Genomic DNA, 22245 nt, shown 5'->3' on the forward strand with positions numbered 1-22245 from the left:
CTGGTTCTGTGCTGTGCTCTTCGATGACTCTGTGCTGAGGCAGCATCAGGAGGCAGGGATGTCTGTGAATAACAACTGGACCTCAGGTCCTGGTCCTCATGAAGAGTCATGGCCAGAAATGTTGACAGTTTATTCCTCTCCATAGATAGGAATATGTCAAGCATAGGTTCCGCTTGACTTGCTACGTTTCTCAAGTATTTTGAGTGTGTTACTGTGGATTTCCAACATCGGCAGAGTCTCTTGTGTTTATTACTGGGCCGGAGATTTATTGATGAATTTTAAAAACAATTCTGCTATCAGACTTTTCCAACTGTTTCCAAATGTCTCTGACAGAGACTTGTAGAAACAGTTGAGAGACCAATAATTAGAAGTATGAATTATTTAACTAAACTAAAATAATGAAGGAAGAATGAATTTACTTAATTGGTGTACACTAATTAAAAAGCAATGAGATTAAGTAAAACAAATAGGAATAAAATATCTACCTGCATTTTCATTATCAGATAAAGTGAATGGATGTAGTCTTTTCTCCAGGCAAAGGGAATCAAAAACTGCTGGGTATAAGTTTAAGGTGAGAGGAGAAAGATGTGAAAATAACATTAAGGGCTACTTCTTCACACAGAGGGTGGTACATTTTAGGAAAGAGCTGCCAGAGGAAGTCATTGCTACACAAATTGTGCAGATACAAAAGTTCAGAGAAATATGGGCCAAATGCAGGTAATGGGACTCGCTTTGATGTGCATCTTGGTCAGCAAGGATGGTGGACCACAGGGCTTGTTTCTGTGCTGTGTGACATGGTGCCTCCTTTGTGGGACCAGATTGGTGACCCACTCAGTTGAATGGGACGGCTGTACATGTACCAGTTACAGCTGGTGACCGCCGGACTCTGCTTCTAATATGGAAGAGGATGGCGGGTCTGCTGCCATGCAACCCCAGGAACGCTTGAGACTTACTCTCTGCAAATGCACAGGTGCAGAAGTCAGGAACATGCTGTCTTGCGGTTTACTGGCAACTCTTAATGGAAATGATGGCATTAGTTTAGAATAATCTGGGTGATACATACATTTTTATGGAGTGTTAGAACAGCAAACAAAAGATGGCAAACAAGACTGCGCGGATCATTGGGCATTATTCAAGATCGCGGACCAGACGTACGTAATTACTGAATGAAAGAACATTTTGGGAATGTAGATATATACATGGAGATCATATTGCGAAACAAGGCTATTAAACAGTGACATATTGGACATATGGTAAAGAACTTCTATTCTCCGGTCTTCCTTGGCCACTTGTACTTGGTAGCAGGGTTGAACAACATTCAATTGGAGCATGTTGGTCCAAACCTACCGTCCATGTTATCGTCAGTTCCCGGTGATTTCCGCCGCCTCCTCCAACGTCAGATGGCGCCACAGTGGGAGCTGTGGGAAGAAGAGCAGGGACATTTTAATGGCTTGCACTGAGTGGGTGTGTGGAGAGGAGGGGAAAGGCAGGAGGTGATAATGTTGGAAACTTTGTAAAGAAGGCACTCACTTTCTCTCCCAAACCAGACAGTACATTAGAATAACAGTGACCTGCAATAGCTGCCAGAGTCCAGCTCCCTGCCAAGATTAACACGTAACTATTGCTCTGGGACTGCTGCCAGTTTTCAAACTGCACACTGAAGTAGGGCTGTAAGCAAATTCTTTGTTAGTATCCGCAATATTTCTTTCCTAAATGATTCTGCACTGAAACGCACATAATACCAACTGTGGACTGAAGCTAAAATGTTGCAGGAACAATACAACTATCTCTATCTATAGCTTTGAGAAACACGAAGTTAACTTCAACTAATACAAACCGAGTGGTAATACTCTGCATGCCTTCATATACTCTGTCATATGTTTCAATCCGGTTTCCTTTCAATAATGTAGTCAAATTTCCTTCCCTTAGATTCTGTTGCAATACTTCCAGGGTATTCTCATTTCCAGTGTCCAGCCCCTCTCCTATTATTCAGATTGTATAACTACCAGCGCACAGACAAAGGAAAAAGTTTTAATGCTATAGTCATACCAGCATGTCATAACCAACCACAGCTTCAGCTACTCAGATGTTGGATTTTAACATTCTTCAGTGCACCCAGTACTTTGTTAACATTAAAATCCCCACAGACCCCAGCAATAAAAGTCATGGAATTGGTCAAAAATAGTTAGAAACAACAATAAGTTTACTCCTAAAGTCTGATGCTAAAATGGGACCTGCACAGTTCCCAGAACTGCACAAAATATACTACATTTACTGCATCTTGCTGCATTTATGTGGCAATTGACTGTGCAATTTACCACATTTACACTGCAATTTAAATTGTAATTTACTGCATGCAGTTTACAAAAGTTGCAGACATTTTGCTGCACAGCACTGCCTTGGATGTCATTGCTTAAAAGAATTATGCCTAGTTCAAACTTCTAAGTAAATTTATTATCGAAGTACGTATCTGTCACCTTACACTGCCCTGAAATTCATTTTCTTGCAGCTTTCACAACAGCTGCCCAGACAGCAGCGACACACCATAGCATTTGTGGAGGGAGGGAGTTTCACAATTCACTCAAAGATACATAAAGGCAGTAGAGGGAAGAGGAAGCTCTGTGAAAAAAGTATCGGATGTCCACTAGGGCTACTGAGGCAGAAATGCCTCTGGAAGTCTCTTCCAGGAATGAGAGTTTCCAGACTGTGGGGCAATGATGGTCTCACGTGATGGAACAAATTTCTTGATAGGACAGTATCTCAGTGAAGGTGATTCCAAGTATGGGTTAAAACTGGCAAGAGTATCATCTGTCCCATAGCTGGGCTCCACTCCATTGGACTGCTCACAATCTCCAAATAATTCAGTCTCATCTTCTTCGGATTCCCTCCTCTCAGCTGCAAGTTGAAAGTTTTACGGGTATTAAATTGTTCTTTAGAATGACACAAAAACTGAATGTCTTAACAGGGACCAAGCCCAATAAACACAAACGTGTCTCAGCCTTCTTCTTCAAAAATCAGATCTCAGACTCCTTCAGTGTCCCCTCAACAACTTGCTCACTGTGTTGAAATCAGCTTTCCTTCACTGTGCTGCCTGAAATAATTTTTATCTTCCCTTACAGGGTTTTCATGCTTGATGCTCATGAAAGGAATGTGTGTGTCTCTCTGGCCTCCCAACAGAACAGGAGACACTGAGGAGGTGAAATGCATTAACCGAATGGACTGGTCAGTTGGAATGGAGAGCAAATCTCAAAGCCACAGCAATATCTCTCCAGATGAGCAGGCTTCATTTTATAGAGTTAAACATTCACCAAAACTGGTTGGAAAATACTTTCCAATTTCAGTCACTCGTATCGACACTGAGGATGTTTTATTTGTAAGGTGACCTTGAAAGTGAGCCAATGATTTGACCTCCAGCAGCTCCAGAGGAAATAGGATGCATTCCCTATTGGTTAAACAAATAAGAGGCCAAACCAGCTAACGAGGGGTGAGCCACAGAGCTTTGTATCCATGGAGCAGCAGAGCATGCTGCTCTCGCACTGATCTATTGGACACAGTCTCCTGCAAGGTCGCTGGGCCCTGACTGACCACCAAAATCCTGGGCACTTCCAAGCATCCTGGTCTCTGTGATGGCCCCCTGCCCAGGCTGCTGTGAGCTCCGGCCCCCTGGTCATGATGTGGTTCAGTCTAGCAGAATGTCCACATCTTACCAATACTGCTGCCCCTTAACGTTCCCCAGATGTCTTCCTCTCAGCCTGTAAACCTTGAAACCCTAATTGCAAAAAGACAAAAAATAAGTCATACAGCATTGGAACAGGTCCTTTGCCCCACATTCCAACCAGCCAAAGCACAGAAGAAACTCAGTGGGTGAGGCAGCATCTTTGAAGAGAAATGAACAGTTGTCATTTCAGGTCAAAAGCTGTCACTATGTCCAGATGAAAGGTCTGGTCCTGAAATCTCCACTTGCCCATTTCCTTCCATAGATGATGCTGACTAGCTGAGTTCGTCCAGAGCTTTGTCTGTTGCTCCAGGCTCCAGCATTTGTCTCTCCTACAGCCCAGTGTTCATGCTGACCACCAAGCACCCTAAATACTAATCCCATTAACCACAGCTTTCGTTGAAAGCTGCCAATTCCAGTATTTGTCTGTATATTGTGAGAGTCCTCACCTTCATCGTCCTCTTGGGCAGTGCAATCCAAACTTCAACCATCGCCCTGGTGAAAAATCTCTTCCTTGCAACTCCTCTAAACCTCTTACCCTTTACCTTACACGTCTGCCGTCTGGTTACAGACGCCTCTGTAGGGGGAAAGGTTTACTGCTGTCAACACTCTCTACACCCTTCATAATCATGCACACTCTTATCAGGATCCTCCCTTTAGCTTCCTCTGTCCCAAGGAAAACAAACCCAGCTAGTCCAGTATCTCCTCATAAATGAGACAGAAAATAAATGCAATACACTTTCAGTCTTCAGGTCCATTACACAGTCCTGGAAGGTCCATTTTGTATAAGCATTGAACCACTACACTCAGGCTGTGTTTCTAGGGTACAGCAAAGCTCTTTGCCTTGTCCAGGCTGCCTCCCCAGTCTCTAGGCTTCAGAGAGTACGAACCAGAAGCTCATAAAAGAACAAATGTTTAAAAATAGAATCAAAGTCTCTGGAAACCCATGCCAAATCTTTGCTGCAATTGCAGGAAGATTGTTTGACACTAGTTAAAATGCTTTGGGGTTTACAAGCTGCAGAAGTATTACAGTAGTCCCTGCCTGTCGGCATGGTTGTGGCCATTATAGAGACTTGGTTGAGAGAGCAACAGGAATGGGTGCTTAATATCCAAGGGTTTTGGTGTTTTAGTAAAGATGGAGAAGGAGATAGAAGAGATGCAGGAGTTGCACTACTAATCAGGGACAACATCACAACTGCACTCAGAGGGGACATTGGCTGAATCTATATGGGTAGAACTCAAAAATGGGAAGGGTGCAATCACTCTGATGGGATTGTACTGCAGTTGCCCCCTCCCCAATAGCCACCTGGACATTGAGGAACAGATATGCAGGCAGATTAACTAAAAACAATAGGGTTGTTGTCATGGGGTACTTCAACTTTCCTAATATAAACTGGGACCTTCTTAGTGCAAATGGTTTAGATGGGGCAGTATTTGTTGGGTGCATCCAGAAGAGTTTCTTGAATCAGTATATAGATAGTCCAACAAGAGACGGAACTGTACTGGAGCTGATGGTGGGTAATGATCTTGGCTGGGTGACCGACATTTCAGTGGGTGACTTGTTAAGGAACAGTGACCACCTCATTAAGTTTTAAGACAGAAATAGATAAGGATAAAAATGGACCTTGCAAGAGAGTATTAAGTTGGAACAGAGCAAATTATGTAAGCAGGAATCAGGGAGAGTTAACTGGTAAAACCTGTATTTTGGGCAAGTCCACATCTGACACGTGGAGTGTGTTTAAAGACCTATTACACAGAGTACAGGGCAGGTATGTTCCAGCAAGAAGAACGGACAAGGATGGCAAGGTAAAAGAACCTTGGATCTCCAGAGAGGTGATGAATTTAGTCAAGAAGAAGTATGTAAGTATGTAAAGCTTAAGAAGCTAGACTCAAACAGAGCCCTCAAACAGACGGTTATAATGAAGCCAGAAAATAACTCAAGAAGGCAATTAGGAAAGCCAGGAGGGGCCATGTAAAGTCATTGACAAGTAGGATTAAAGAGAATCCTAAGCCATTATATACATATATCAAAAGCGAGAGGATAACTAGGGAGAGTGTAAGATCTTTCAAGGATAATGCAGAGGAGCATTTGCTTGGATGTGCAGGATGTGAGTAAGGTCCTTAATGACAATAGTATTTACCAAGGAGAAGGATATGAAAGATAGACAGATCATTGCTGAGGGTATTAACATGTTAGGGCATTAATAGCATTAAGGTGGATAACTCCCCAGGGCCTGTGGGATATAGTCCATGTTGTTGAGAGGGGCAAGAGAAGAGATTGCGGGATCCTTGACCAATAATTTTTGTCTTCTCTAGCCACAGGCAAGGTCCCAAAGGAGTGGTAGGTAGCTCAATAAGTGGGCAAGGGATAATCCAAGAAACTATAGAATGGTGAGTCTCACATCAGTGGCAGGAAAGTTACTGGAGAGAATTCATAGGAATGGGATTTATGAGCGTTTGGAAAAACACGGCCTCATTAGGGAGAGCCAAAGAGGCTGTGTGCGGGACAAGTTGTGCCCTACTAACTTGATTGAGTTTTTTGACAGGTGACGAGGATGATTAATGAAGGTAGAGCTGTGGATGTTGTCTACATGTAAGGCGCTTGACAAAGTTCCTTCTGGACAGCTCATCCAGAAGATTAAGATGCATAGGATTCATGGTGAGTTAGCCATTGGGATTCAGAATGGGTTTGCCCACAGAAGGGATTTATTCTCGCTGGAGGTCTGTTATCAGTGGTGTTCTACAGGGATCTATACTGGGACCTCAGCTGTTTGTTATGTAGATAACTGGCCTGGATGAAAATGTAGATGGGTGGGTTAGTAAGTTTACAGATGATATGAAGGTTGGTAGTATTGTAGAAGACTAACAAAGAATATAATGGGATATAGATCAGTTGCAGAAATGGGTGGAGAAATGGCAAATGGAGTTTAACCCAGCCAAATGTGAAGTGTTTGCACCTTGACGGGTCAAATGCAAAGAGACAATACACTGTTAAGGGCAATACCTTGAGCAGTCTGGGAGCAGTGGGAGCTGATAGCTCCCTGAAAGTGTCTACACAATTGATAGAGTGGTTAAGGCAGCATATGGTATGACAGCCCTTATTAGCTGAGGCATTTAGTTCAGAAGTCATATTGCAGCTTTATAAAATACTAGTCCAGGACGTTGAGGCTTTGGGGGAGGGGGTGCAGAAGAGGCTTACCAGGATATTGCCTGGAAGGCACATGCTGTAACAAGAGGTTGGACAAATGGATTATTTTCTCTGGAGTGACGGAGGCTGGAGGGAGATCTGATAGGGGTTTATAAGATTATCAGGGGCATAGTTAAAGTAGACAGATAATATTTTTTTTCCAAGGGATGAAACGTCTAATACCAGAGGGCATGCATTTAATGTGAGAGGAGGTAATTTAAAGAATATGCTGGGGCAAGTTTTTTTTTACACAGAGAGTGCGGGTACCTGGAATACGCTGCCTTGGGTAGTGGTAGAGGCAGAAACATCAGAGACTTTTAAGAGATATTTAGATAGGCACATGAATGTGAGGAAACTGGAAGGATATGGGCATTGTGTAGGCAGAAGAGATTAGTTTAGTTAATCAGTTGATTACTAATTTAACTGATTTGGCACAACAATGTGGGCCAAGGGACCTGTTCCTGTGCTGTACTGTTCTAAAACACATTGATTTCTCCACCAGAGTCCCAAGGACAGGATACAGCAGGCAGAGGGATAGCATTGATACGCAGAAAGAAGGGAGCAGCCCTTGGAATCCTCAAAGTCTTAAGGCATCAGATCAGAATAAGTAAGGATAACTGCCTCCCATTCTCCATCTGCTGATCCATCAGTGCTCCTCTCTGTTGAGCAACACTTAGAAGAAACACTGTTGAGCAGCAAAAGCACAGAATGCACTTTGGCTGGGAGACTTCAATGACCACTATCAAGAATGGCTTGGTAGCACTGACTAAGCTGAGGAGCGCACAACTCTGAGAGTGCATTTGTAGAGGGATAAAGGAACTTAGCCTCATCCTCATCAGTCCATCTGTAGGAGAGGCTTGATTCTTCAAGCGAATTGGTAGAAATCACCAATGCACAGTAACATAGGCATAAAAAAGCTTCATAAAACTGAGATTCTTTAACGTGTCGTTTGTTTGACCAATGTTCTGAATGGGTTAAGACTCAAGACAGATCCAGTAGATAAAATTAAGAATCCATGAAATGTTGTGATTCATTGACGGAAGCGAAAAAGTACGTAACTGCAGTCAATAAATAAGTGGTCTGGTTTTCTCCTCTCTCCACTATTACCAGCAAACTAGGGGATCAATGAAGTGTACCAAAATCCACGCCAGGGACAGCATCAGGTGGACATAAAAATTATGAAATGCAGAAGCTTCAACAGACAAAACTAAGTGACCTCACAGCCAAAGAATCAGATCTGCAGTCCAGCCAGATTATAGTAGTAAGCCAATGACATAGCTAATGGAAGTAGAAGATTCCAAGAACATCCCCAATCTAAATGATGGGGGGAATCAGCATGGGAGTGCTAAGGAAAATGCTGAACATTGGCTGTTCAGTCAGAAGTGCCAAGCAAATTGTTTGGACTCTTGGACCAGACAATGTGCCAGCAGTAGTAATGAAGACCTATGCTCCAGAGCCAGCCACACTTTTGGGTGCAAGCTGTTCCAGAGCAATTATAACACTGACATCGACCCAAATGAATCCAGAAATGTACTGGCCTCAAGAAGCAGGATAAAGCCAATCTTGTGAATGACTATCCAATCAGTCTACTCTTAACCATTTCCAAAGTGATAGAATGTATCATTAACCCTGCCAACAAATGGCACCCGCCAGTAATCCAACTTATTGATGCCCTGTTTCGTCTTGCCAAGATTACAGACCTCATTACAGCCTTTGTCCAAATCCTAGAGCTAAATTGTGGATGAGGTGACGATGTTTGACTAAAGGCAGCTTAAGAAGTCCTAGTAAAATTGTAAGTTACTGAAAAAGCAGAAAATGTTTGTCCTTCATCCACTGCCCTGAAGAACATTTCCTGAGGATGGGATGATTGACCTCCAGCAACCAAGACCATCACCCTTTCTCCAGTCCTATACGACTCCAGTCATTGGGGCATTATCCCTTTGATCCCCAATGACTGGAGCCATATATGACTGGACAAAGGGAGGTGGTCATAGTGCCTGGAGGTCTATCAACCTAGCCGCAATATAAATGTTCTTCAAGACAGTGGATAAAGCCCAAACATTTTCTGCTGCTTCATCAATGACTTTCATAGAGTCAGAGAGACATGCAGCACTGAAAGAGGACCTTCAGTCTCCATACCAACCACCAACCACACATTCACATTATTCCATTTTTTTTTAATATTCCAATATCCACTTTAACTTTCCCCAGAGTCCCCGACTCACCTACAAACCGGGGGCAACTTACAGTGATCAATTAACTTACCAACCTACAAGTTTTTGGCATGTGGGATGAAACTAGAGGTAACCCATACAGTCACAGGGGGAAACCATGCAACCTCCACACAGACAGCACCCAACATCAGGACTGAACCCAGGTTGCTGGCATTGTGAGGCAGCTGTCCGATAAGCAATATATAGTAGCACTCTAAGCACTAGTATTAATAGTCAATGGCACTCTTATCACTGGAATCTCCATCACCAACACCCCAAACAACAACATAGATGGGAACCTCAACTGGACTATGCAAGTTAACAAAAAGACAACAAGAACAAGTTAGAGCCTGGCATCCTGCACAGTGCCATAGTGGTTAATACAACACTTTACAGTGCGATTAAGGGTTCAATTACCACCACTGTCCGTAAGATGCTTGTATGTTCTCCACGTGACTGTGAGCGTTTCCTCCAGCTGCTCCAGCTTCCTCCCCGATTCAAAAGATGTATAGGTTAAAGTTTCTAAGCTGCGGGCATGCTATGTTGTCACCAGAAGCATGGCAACACTTGCAGACTGCCCCCAGCACACCCTTGAACTGTGTCGGTAGTTGATGCCAACAATGCATTTCACTGTATGTTTCAATGTACATGTGACAAATAAAACTTAGAGAGCTGTCTCTGAAACCTTTCTCCACTTGCAGGGCACAAGTCTGTGGTGTGAAGGAATCTTATGCATTTGCCTGAATGAGTGCAGCCCCAATTCACAAGAAGCTTAGCATTATCCAACAGCTAAAAAGCCGTCTCCAGATTACAATTATCTGACTTAAGTATAGCCTGTACAGAGGAATAAGTAATTGGAAGACCGGTGGGGTGTATCTGCAGCTGCTGCAGGCATCTTCTCCCATGCGGAAGCTCAGTTCACAATTGCATTTCTGGTTCTTTTTGGGGTTATGCAGAATTCAGATGAACAGAATTCTCCCAAATCCTAGGGAGGACCTGTACTTGATTGTCTCCTGCCACACTACCCAAAGCATTTGTTCCCTTCACCATTGGATCGGTTTGTTCCATCTACAACATGCACTGTCATTACTTGCCTGGGCTACTTGGCTAGCACCTCCCAAACCAATGAGTTCTATCAGCATAGACAAAGAAAACAAGTGCTTTTGTTACACCACCACCTACAGATTTCTTTCTGAGTCACAACATTCTCAAACTCCCTATTCAGCAGCCATGTGAAAATAACTTCATCAGAAAGACTACACAGATTCAATTCTAATTTCTCAAGAGGCATGAGGGACAAGCAATAATGGCAGACTTAGCAGCAACAGGCAGATCTCAAAAACTGAATTAAACCCAAAAACCAAAGTTCTCAAGGAACCAACAAAGGTAGCCATTTATCAGGAAGTCAATTTAGATTATTTTCAATTTAAATTATGAGGACACTCAGTCCTCGTTTATTGTCATTTAGAAATGTATGCATAAAAAAATGATACAATTTTCCTCCGGTATGATATCACAGAAACACAAGACACACCAAGACTAAAACTGACAAAAACCACATAATTATAACATATAGTTACAACAGTGCAAAGCAATACCGTAATTTGATAAGAGCAGACCATGGGCATGGTAAAAAAAAGTCTCAAAGTCCCGATAGCCCCATCATCTCACGCAGATGGTAGAAAGGAGAAACTCTTCCTGCCATGAGTTTCCGGCGCCGCAAACTTCCTGGAAGCACCTGACCACAGTCAGACTCTGAGTCAGTCCGAAAACTTCGACCCTCCGACCAGCCCTCTGACACCGAGCACCATCTCTTCAGAGAAAACAACTTGGATAAACCCTAAGGTGCTCCCTGTGGCCCGAGTCTCTAATTACACATCTACATCCTTTGCCCTGCCTAACAGCAGACGCCCAAAAGCGGCACTCCAGTTGATCTCAGCAAAAGATCACCAGGAGAACAGAGGAAACCCTTTAAGGATTTTCTCACAAGTCTCCTTGCAACTCCCCACTGACAACTGAGAATCTGCTAGCCTGTGATCACTCAAAGTGGAAAAGGTGGTACCAAGAGATACCTTGGGCATACAGAAACCCTGTGCAAAGAGCACAAGATCTCCACCTCCAAAACCATGCAGGCACCTCCTGCCCCACCTGGTCTAGTGGTCCCACTTTGGTTCCATCAGTCATCGCAGAGCCAATAGAAGCAGGATGGAAGCAACTCATCGACTCACTTGACTGATGTTAAGAATAAATCAATTAAATAATAATACCAAGAGTATGCAACAATTTGCAAAATGTCTACAAAGAAGCTAACAGGATGAGTGAGAATGGATCTCAAACCTTTCTCAGACGTGATCCACTTCAGTCACAAGCATCTTAACATCTATCTCTGCAGACCTAAGATGCAAAGTTGTAACACCATTACAGTTCTCCCAATGCAAGGTAATGTGGTGTCAATTTAGCTCCACTGAACATTTAGGTATTTAAGTTAGATTGCTGGGGAGTTTCAATTCTTCTGAAAGTTGGCGCAGGGTTTGATCTTTTTTATACCAGCAGGCAATCTGTGCGCAGCAGTATGCTGAATGCAAATAACGTCAGCACAGCAATTTTCAGACTGTATTCCAACAAATCAGGCTCTTTTTATGAAGAGATGAAGCCAATGAGATGGATTTATGACTGCTACACACGGGTTGATCACCAAATTGACTTCTCGTCAACGGAAAGTAAACACCCTGAAACGTGCTGCTTCCATCACTCATCTCTGATAATGTATCACTCTCTCGTGTGAGGAATAGGACAAGTATTACTTACAGGTTTACACTAAAACAGAGGACATAACATTTATTGCTCTCCGCAACTGAACTAGCCAAGGTTTAATGTTACATTAGGCACAAATATAATCAGAGAATTGAACAATGACTTCCACAATGATACAAAGACTATGTATATTCTGGGTAATGGTTAACATTGTTTTGGGACTAAAACATGGGCAGCAACATGGTACAGCAGTTAGTATTTATGCTCTGGAGATCAGGGTTCTATAACCTTAACAAGGACAAACATCAATTGCATTAATGCCAGGGGGACAAACACATTTACCCAATATGGTGTGGGGTTCTTGACTTATGAAAGCAGTTCATTGTCAGACCTTGGCTTGTGTTGCCATATATTTGACATCACTTAGATGCATTACCCTTTACCTCCAAAGCAGCATTAAAACGCACTTCAAGTCAAATAAGGAAACAAAGGCAGTAACCTCACACAGGAGCCAGAATGTCTGTCAGCATAGAAATTCTTGCTAATCTTCATATTTAAAAAATAGAGCCACAGTTTAGACCTTCAGCTCACAGCAATTAAGTTTAAATCACTTCCCAAGTTTACTTAACATCAGTTATGGCTTGCTGGTTTTAACAGGACACTTTCACCTTAGATGCAGAATAATTCATACCACATGACACAGTGTAAATATGGAACAATGCCATGATCAAACTTCAAGTGGGAAACTCAATGTTATGTGCAGCTAAATGCAGCCACTGCTAGATTTGAGACAAAAGACTGAAGGGACAGATATTACAAAGACAAGAGAGGCTGGGCTTGGATTCTTTTTTGTGGGGGAGGGGGCACGGCTGATCATAGGGTTTCTTAAATTTGTAGTGGTGGGTGATACCTAAATGCAGCTTGGATGTCTGAAAGGGAAGATTGTTGGGAATTAGGAACAGGTATGTCTTGGAGGTGTAGGAAGAGAAGGGAATTGGAAGACTATCACTGCCAAGAGTAGAACATAAGGGATTTAGCAGTTCAAAGTTCAACGTAAATTTATTATCAAAGTACATATATGTCACCATATACTATCCTGAGATTCACTTTCTTGCAGGTGTACTCAAAAATCTAATAACCATGATAGAAACAATGAAAGACCACACCAACTGGCCATTCAACCAGTGTACAAAAGACAAGAAACTGTGCAAATACAAAAACAAAGATAATAATAACAATAAGCAATAAATATCGAGAGCATGCAATGAAGAGTCCTTGAAAGAGAGTCCAAAGGTTGTGGGAACATTTCAGTGATGGGGCAAGTGAAGTTAAATGAAGTTATCCCCTTTGGTTCAAGAGCCTGATGGCTGAGGGGTAATAACTGTGCCTGAACCTGGTGGCGTGAGTCCTGAGGCTCCTGTACCTTCTTCCTGATGGTAGCAGCCAGAAGAGAGCATGACCTGGGTAGTGGGGGTCCCTGATGATAGATGCTGCTTTTCTGCAACAGCACTCCATATAGATATGCACAATGGTGGGGTGGGTTTTACCCCTGATGAGCTGAGACTTATCTACTGCTTTTTGCAGCATTTCCCATTCGAGAGCACTAGTGTTTCCATACCAGGCAGTGATGCAGCCACTCAAACTAATACTCTCCACCACTCATCTATAGTAGTTGGTTAAATTTTTGCACACGCCTAAGAAAGTAGAGACACTGCCATGCTTCCTCAACTATTTAGCGAGCAAAGGAACAACATTGACATTTTGATGCAACAGTGGCACAGCTAGTAGAGCCTCTGCCTTAAAGCAACAGAGAACCAGATTCAATTTTGACCTCCAGAGTGTTGTACAGAATTTGTATAATGGGTTTCCTCCAGACACTCTGGTTTCTTCCCACATCCCAAAGACACGAAGATTAGTTGGCCTCTATAAATTGCCCCCAGGGTGTTGATGAATGCTAGAATCTGAGGGATGTTGATGGGAATGTGGAAATATAAGCATTAGGATTATTAGTTTGTGGGCTTGCTATGTTGGTGCCAGAAGTCTGGTGACATTTGCAGGCTGCCCAGCACAATCCTCATTGACTTGATTGGATGTAAATGAAGCATTTCACTGTATGTTTCAGTGTTCGTGTAACAAATAAAGCTAATCTTAAAATTTAAAAAGAATACCAAAAGAAAGGGATTAGTGTAGAATAATGGGCCGAAGTTTCTGTGCTCTATCTGTAACTTGTTGACAATCAGACCAGTGTTGAAGTGTCAGTCTTAACAAGAAACAGAATGATTAAGGATAATTTGTTTTAAACTCCATGACTGCAAAAATGATCCATAAGTTTCTGGATGATCATTGATTAAGTTTATTCCAACTTGAGACTACATTCATCCGGAGATCTTGGGAATATGTGGGAATATGGGGATCAGGGATAATTGGTCTTAGTGACTGATGTACCACACTCCGGGATCCAGCCTTCAAACTTTGTGAATTTTCTTATCGTGTAGTATAACACTTTATTCACTGAATAAATACCATTTAATGCCATCATCCTCACAATCCTGATTGAGAAGTTGCAGAACCTAGGCCTCTGTACCTCCCTCTGCGATTATATCCTCGACTTACTAACCAGAAGACCACAATCTGTGCGGATTGGTGATAACATATCCTCCTCACTGACGATCAACTCTGGCTCACCTCAGGGGTGTGTGCTTAGCCCACTGCTCTACTCTCTATATACACATGACTGTGAGGCCAGGCATAGCTCAAATATCATCTATAAATTTGCTGACGGTACAACCATTGTTGGTAGTGTAAGGGGTTTCTTCTTTTATGTTACTGCTAAGGCTAATAAAATGACTTCTCTGTTATGTTATAATAAAATGGCTTCTCTGTACTGTTAACTGCTGAGACAGTGGTTCTCTGTAGCAGCATGTTTGGGTTATAATTACTGATAGCGAGAATTGTATTCATTTGCTAACCAGTTGGGATAGATGTCATTCTTTCTTGTGTGTCTTTAAGCTATTGTTTTTGTGGGCTTTGGGCAGAAGGTGCGATGGGGACAGAGAGAAGAGACGTGATGCTGTAAGCTGGGCGAGGATGGGACCCATGAGGGAGTACGAGGCACAGGGCTTTTCGGGAGGAGAACCGAAGGAGAAGGACGTGCTGGACGCGCTCTGGTCGACCACCGTGGTTGGTCCCAGGGGGCGGGTCAAGAAAGTTGGAGGGGATCGAATGGCAGAACGAAGACTCCGTTAATTGAGCTCCAAGGGTTGTGCACGAAGTGGCTGAACTTTGGTAAGTCTGGTGCCTTTTACTTTCCTTTTATATTGTATCTCTATTAATTATATAGTTCCAGTAAGATCTATAAAGTGCAATTATTTAATCACATATGGTGTACTGTCTGTTATTTGGCGGGGTGGGGTACATCACACAGCATCTACACAAACTTGATTACCCAGTTTGGCGGGGCTGAAGGCTGCTCCCCCATACGAAAGCGAGCTGAGCGAGCCTGAGGCTCATGAGGAGGCTACAGTAGAATCTCAGGTGGTGACAAGAGGGCGTACAGGAGTGAGATATGCCAGCTAGTGCAGTGACCCTGCAGCAATAACCTGGCACTCAACGTCAGTAAGACAAAAGAGCTGATTGTCGACTTCAGGAAGCGTAAGACGAAGGAACACAGATCAATCCTCATAGAGGGATCAGAAGTGGAGAGAGTGAGCAATTTCAAGTTCCTGGGTGTCAAGATCTCTGAGAATCTAACCTGGACCCAACATAATCAATGCAGTTAAATGAAGGCAAGACAGTGGCTATACTTCATTAGAAGTTTGAAGAGATTTGGCACGTCAACAAATACACTCAAAAATTTCTATAGATGTACCGTGGAGAGCATTCTGACAGGCTGCATCACGGTCTGGTATGGGGGCGGGGTGGGGGGGGGGTGCGTGGCTACTGCACAGGACCGAAAGAAAGTCCACAAAGTAACCAGGGCATCTTCAGGGAGCAGTGTCTCAGAAAGGCAGCATCCATTATTAAGGACCTCCAGCACCCAGGGCATGCCCTTTTCTCACTGCTACCATCAGGTAGGAGGTACAGGAGCCTGAAGGCACACACTCAGCGATTCAGGAATAGCTTCTTCCCCTTTGCCATCCAATTCCTAAATGGACACTGAAGCCTTGGACACGACCTCACTTTTTTAAATATACAGCATTTCTGTTTTTTGCACATTTTTAAACTACTCAATATACGTATACTGTAATTGATTTACTTATTTATTATTATTTTTATTTTATTTATTATTTTTTTCTCTTCTATCTTATGTATCATATTGAATTGCTGCTGCTAAGTTAACAAATTTCACGTCACATGCCGGTGATAATAAATTCTGATTCTGATTCTAAAGTGAATTGGGTAAATGTAAAAATATCAGAAATGAAACATTAACTGAGCGTATCAAGGGAGTTTCACAGTCTACTGCAGAGTCCAAAAACAATCTTTATCTCCCCCTCCCCCTCCCACTTTCAAATCTCTTACTAGCTCTTCCTTCAGTTAGTCCTGACGAAGGGTCTCGGCCCGAAATGTCGACTGTACCGCTTCCTAGAGATGCTGCCTGGCCTGCTGCATTCACCAGCAACTTTGATGTGTGTTGCTTATTTATCAGTGCTTCAGTGCAAAGTGTTTCTGAGCTGGAGCACTGTTTTTTGTCTTTGGTGTCAGAACATGGGCATAGTCTTATTTGAAAGCTTTTCTGCATTGAACCTTTGTCTGTGCAAGTTGCTGAAAACTAAAATTAAAGTTTCCTTAAATTACTCTAACCCGCAAGTCTTACAATCATATAAGTGTCAAAGTGTCTTATTTAAAAACTCTAAAAACAAAACACTACAGGTACTGGAAATCCAAAATAAAAACTAAACATACTTAAGATTTTCAGCAGGTCAAACAGCATCAGTGGAGATAGCCATCAATCCAGATGCTTCCTGACCTGCTAGATACTGCCAGCATTTTCAGTATCACCTAAAATATACATGTAATTTGTTATTTTTCTCAGGCTGATGGCAACAAAACGTCTCCTAGTTGGAAAACAGTTTCCAAGTTTATACTCACATTGTATTTCTCTCCTACAGAAGGAAGTCATAACTTCCCTCAAATAATTTGTCATGCATAAGGTCTCAAGGGAACTTCTCCCTCTGCTTTACAGTCAGAGAGCTGCACAGTACTTAATTGTCTACCTGCACTAATCCTGTCTGTCTGCATTAGGTCCATAGCTCATGCCCTGCATATTTAAGTGTCTGTCTAAGCGCATCTTAAACATAATGATTATGCCTAATTCCACCATCTCCTCTGGCGTTGTTCCAGGTATGAAATGTTTTCCATGTGAAATAAACTTACTCCTCAGATCCACTTTAAGATATCTTCTTCTCACTTTAAACTTATCACCTCTTGTTGATAGCTTTATATTGGGGAAAAAATTTTTGACTATCTACCCTCTCCATGCTTCTCATAATCTTATATACTTCTATCATGTCATCCCTGAATCTCCTTTGACCACAGAATGGTCCATTTGGCTTACGGTGTTGTGCCAATCATTTAACCTGCCCTAAAGTCAATCTAACCCTCCCCTCCTACATCACCCAGGTACCTAAGAGTCTCTTGACTGTCCCTAATTTATCGGCCTCAACCACCACCCCAGCACCGTGTTTCACACACCCACCACTCACAGTGTAAAAAAAAACCTCCGACATCCCCTCTGTACTTTCCTCCAGTCATCTTAAAATTATGACAACTCATATTAGTAATTTCTGCTCTGGGGAAAAAGTGCTGGCCGTCCACTCTATTAATGCCTCTTATCATCTTATCAAGCCTATCAAGTCACCTCTCACCTTCCTTTGCTTCAAAGAGAAAAGCCCTAGCTCGCTCAATCTTTTCTCATACAGCATACTTTCTAATCCAAACTACATCCTGGTAAATCTGATCTGCACCTTCTCTAAAGCTTCCACATCCTTCCTATGATGAAGTGACCAGAACGGAACACAGTACTCCAAGTGTGGTCCAGAGTTTTGTAGAGCTGCAACATTACCTCAGAGTTCTTGAACTCAATCCCTGACTAATGAAGACCAACACACCATATGCCTTCTTAACCACCCTATCAACTTGTCCTGTAACTTTAAGGGATCAATGGTGTAGACCCCAAAATTCCTCTGTTCCTCCACAATGCTAAGAATCCAGCCATTAACCCAGTACCCTGCCTTCAAGTTCAACTTTCCATGTGTATTACTTCACACTTTTCTGCACTGAACTCCATTTTTCTGGATTGAACTCATTTCAGCTCTCCACCCTGTCAATGTCCTTCTACATTATCCTCAACACCACTAACCTTTGTGTCATCTGCAAATTTAATTACTGCTCTTCCACTTTCTCAACTAAGTCATTTATAAAAATAAGAAAGAGCAGGGGTCCCAGAGCAGATTCCAGCACAACGTCATTGGTAACTGACGTCTAGGCAGAGTATGCTCCACCTTCTATCACCCTGTGTCTTCTGTGGGCAAGCCAATTCAAAATCTATGCAGCGAAGTTTCCCTGGATCCTATACCTCTTGACTTTTTGAATGGACCTGGTGTAGGGAACCTTGTTGAATGCCTTACTAAAATCCATGTACACCACATCCACTGCTCTACTTCCATCAATTTGTTTTGTCACTGAATTTCTTTGAAACATTCAATCATGTTTTTTGAGGCACAACTTGCCCCTCACAAAGCCATGCTGACAGTTCCCTAATCAGTCTGTGCATCTCCAAGTGCTTGTAAATCCTGTCTCTATGAATCCTCTCCAATTGTTTGCCCATCACTGAACTGAGACTCACTGGTTTATAATCGCCAGGATTATTTCTATTGCCTCTCTTGAAAAAAGGTATAACATCTGCCATCCTCCATTCTTCCAGTACTACTCTTATGGCCTATGAGGACACAAAGGTCATTGCCAAAACACAGCAATCTCTTCCCTCACTACCTGTAGTAACCAGGGGTATATCTTATCTGGCTCCATGGACTTATCTATCCTAATATTCTTCAAATGTTACAGCACATCCTCTTTCTTAATGTTGACATGCTCCAGCATATTAGCCTATTAAATGCTGTTCTCACATATGTCAACGTCTGTCTCACTGGTGAATACTGAGGCAAAGTATTCATTAAGGACCTGCTCTGACTCTAGGCATATGCCTTCTCTTTTATCCCTGATCAGTCCCACACTCAATCTAGTCACCCTCCTGTTCTTCACATAAGTGTAGAACACTTTGGGGTTTTCCTTAATCCTGCTCACCAAAACTTTCTCATATCCTCTTCTAGCTCTCTTTAAGTCCATTCTTAAGCTCACCCTCGGCTAGCTTATAACTTTCTAGAGCCCTATCTGATTCTTATTTTCTAAACCTTAAGTAGTTTACTAGATGACTAGATATTTTCCATCTCATGTAGATGCTGTCAATAGTCAGAATCAGAATCAGAAACAGTGCTGGGGAGGGCTATGCCCATGATGGACCAGGCTGCGTCCACTACTCTCATCAATCCTTTCATCACTTGTAATACACTGTCGAAATTCTACCCTGATTATCCAACCACCAATACCAGGGGGAGCATATAGCATCCAATTAACCTACAAAACTGCATGTCTTTGGGAAAGGGGAGAAAACCCCACATAGTTAGAAGGAGAATCTGCACAGAGAGCACTGGAAGTGCGGGTTAAACCTGGATCACTGGAGTTGTGAGGCAGTAACACGACCCGCTCCACCATTGTACCACTTTTCTGGAATAGTGAAGGAATCAAGTCTTTAAAAAACCATAAAAATACAGCCCCTTTGAAGAATCTACTTCCATATACGCCTTTAAGCACGCAATCTACAATTTCATTTCAGTACTTTATCCCGCATCACACACAAGTTCTTCAAACCAGCATAGTGGATTCAATCAATCAACAGCACAGTGTTCTCTTTGTGTAAGGGTGGAGTTTAAATTGCTTTGCATGATGTTAATTCAAACGGTTTGATTCACCTCCCACTTTGCCATTAACTTATAAACATTTTAGACACTGTTGTCATCGTATTCCTCGGAACCAGAAAACAATGGGACTGAAGATGCTCACTATGCAATTCAACCTCTCAGCAGAACTTTGTGCTGGTCACGAACTGGAAGCATTTTTCGCATTCAGTCACGGAACTCAGCTGACAAAGCCAGTGTTTAAATTCTTTTTAAACGGAACTCAGAAAGGTGGTTGCAAGCCGCCTTCTGGAACAACAGTAGCCCCTGTGATATAGACACTGGAACAGTGATGTTAGGAAAACAGCTCCAGCATTTGACCCAGCAAAGTTGAAGGGACAGTGAGATTTGATCACATGGTTTGGAAAGGAACTGATTAATGGTGGCTTTCCCATATCCCTGCAGCTCTTATCCTAGGTTTAAGCCTTGGTGAACTGCTTTTTTATCACTGGGTGAGACAGGAGGTCTTTCGGCCCACTGAGCCTAAACTAGCCAATAGAACAATACCATACATGCAAGAAAGTCTGCAGATGCTGGAAATCCAAAGCACCACACACAAAATGCTGGAGGAACTCAGTAGGTCAGGCAGCATGTATGGAAAAGAGTAATTAGCCAATGCTTCAGCCCGAGACCCTTCTTCAATACCATCCCCACTTTCCCTGTGACCTATTCTTCCTGACACTCCCATCAATTCTACCACCCACCTACACTCAGGGTCAGCTACAGTAAATAATTAACCAATGAACCAGCATGTCTTTGGAATATGGGAAGAAACCAGAGCACTTGGAAGAAACCCATGCAGTCAGAGGAAAATGCACAAACCCCACACAGAGAGACCTGAGGTCAGGATTGAACCCTGATCACATGAACAGTGAGGCAGCAGATCTACCAGCTGCACCACTGTGCCATCCACTTAAGACACACTATAGCTTCAGTGTGTTAGTGATGGAGTGAATGTATTTTCAGGGAGATGGGTGCAGTGCTAATCAAATGGACTGCTGTCTCCTGGGCAGTGTCAGACAGTGCCAGTGTTGTTGGAGCCGGACTCATCCAGGCAAATTCAGAGTATCCCTTTACATTCCTCATTTGTGCCTTGCTTTGAGTCACTTGGCATAGAATGCTGAGCATCTGTTCTGCTCATGCTGGCACAATACCAATACAATTGGTCCAGATAAATTTATAGATAGCAGCATCAGTCTCCTTCAAGGCGGCTGATGATGGAGGCATTTATTTCTGCTGAGTATCAGGGTGAGGTGAACAGAATCTCTCTTTTTGGTGGAGGTCATTCATCGCCTGCCATTCGTCTGAATTGTCACCTCGTAGACCAAGTTTGAATGTTTCTTCTGTACGAGCTGCAGAAAATGAACTTCCACGCATTCTACATGATTCACCGCAGATCATTCTGCGTTTAATTCCAAGGATGAAATGAAAGAGGAAATGTCCCGATGGGTGAGTGAACAGCTAACTTTGCATAAGCACACAGATGACAATGATCTGCCATTTGGCCAGCAGATGCCTCTTCCAGAAGCACTGCGCAAACACCTATTTAACGCTTACAGGAACCTGCATCAAATGTTAACAACTGACAGCCAAGTTAGGAGAAAGAAAGCAGAGAAAATGTCTTTTGCACTTCATACATGGTGGACTTCCAACAAAACAAAATGTAATTATCCACAAAACATTCAACTTGGAGCAGACTCTGGATAGCAGGAATTTGTAATGAAACTTCATGCTTTGATTTGTTCTGAAAGTTATTTTTATAAAACTCATGTGGCCCTTGAGGTATGGAAATACAAATCATATTTCTACAGTTGCAACACCACCAGATGGTTTTGCAAAAGCTTAAATACAAAAATATACTCACTAAATTGGTCATTTATGCACAAAGAACGTAACTATGTGCCCAGTTTTAATGCTCTATCACAGTTACAGCTGGAAGGTTAATGCTTGTACTTTTTTAACTGTTTAGTGGCTGGGTACAACAGTTACAAAATCAGAGCAGACATGAAGATTGGAAACAAGTCTGCAGTGCAAACCACAACCATCGAAAGCAATCCTACACCCATCTCATTTTAATCTCCTCACATTCCACTAACTCATACCAAATTCTTCCAACACTCAAATACTGGGGCAATTTACAATGACCAATTAACTTTGCCAGTCCATTTCTTTTTGGATGGAAGAAGAAGCCGGAGCATCTGGAGGAAAGGAAGCATGCACCAGAGGTCAGGGTTGAACACAGGACGCTGGAGTTGTGCGACCTCAGCTCTACCAGCTGTGCCACCAGCTGCCACAGTCCATAAGACCATAAGACAAAGGAGCAGAAGTCAGCCATTCGGCCCATCGAGTCTGCTCCGCCAT

General features: G+C 42.7%; 1 protein-coding gene across 8 annotated transcripts in view; it reads right to left on the reverse strand.

The window, feature by feature from the left end:
• LOC134351697 (contactin-1-like) overlaps window positions 1-22245 on the reverse strand; it is a 752292-nt gene that overhangs the window by 132397 nt on the left and 597650 nt on the right. For all 8 annotated transcript variants that reach the window (XM_063058216.1, XM_063058217.1, XM_063058215.1 and 5 more), the window contains one exon: window positions 1348-1418. In XM_063058216.1, coding sequence (XP_062914286.1) covers window positions 1348-1418 — 71 coding nt within the window. The remainder of the gene's footprint in view (window positions 1-1347; window positions 1419-22245) is intronic.

This window comes from Mobula hypostoma, chromosome 9 (assembly GCF_963921235.1).
Source record: "Mobula hypostoma chromosome 9, sMobHyp1.1, whole genome shotgun sequence".
Lineage (NCBI taxonomy): Eukaryota > Metazoa > Chordata > Chondrichthyes > Myliobatiformes > Myliobatidae > Mobula > Mobula hypostoma.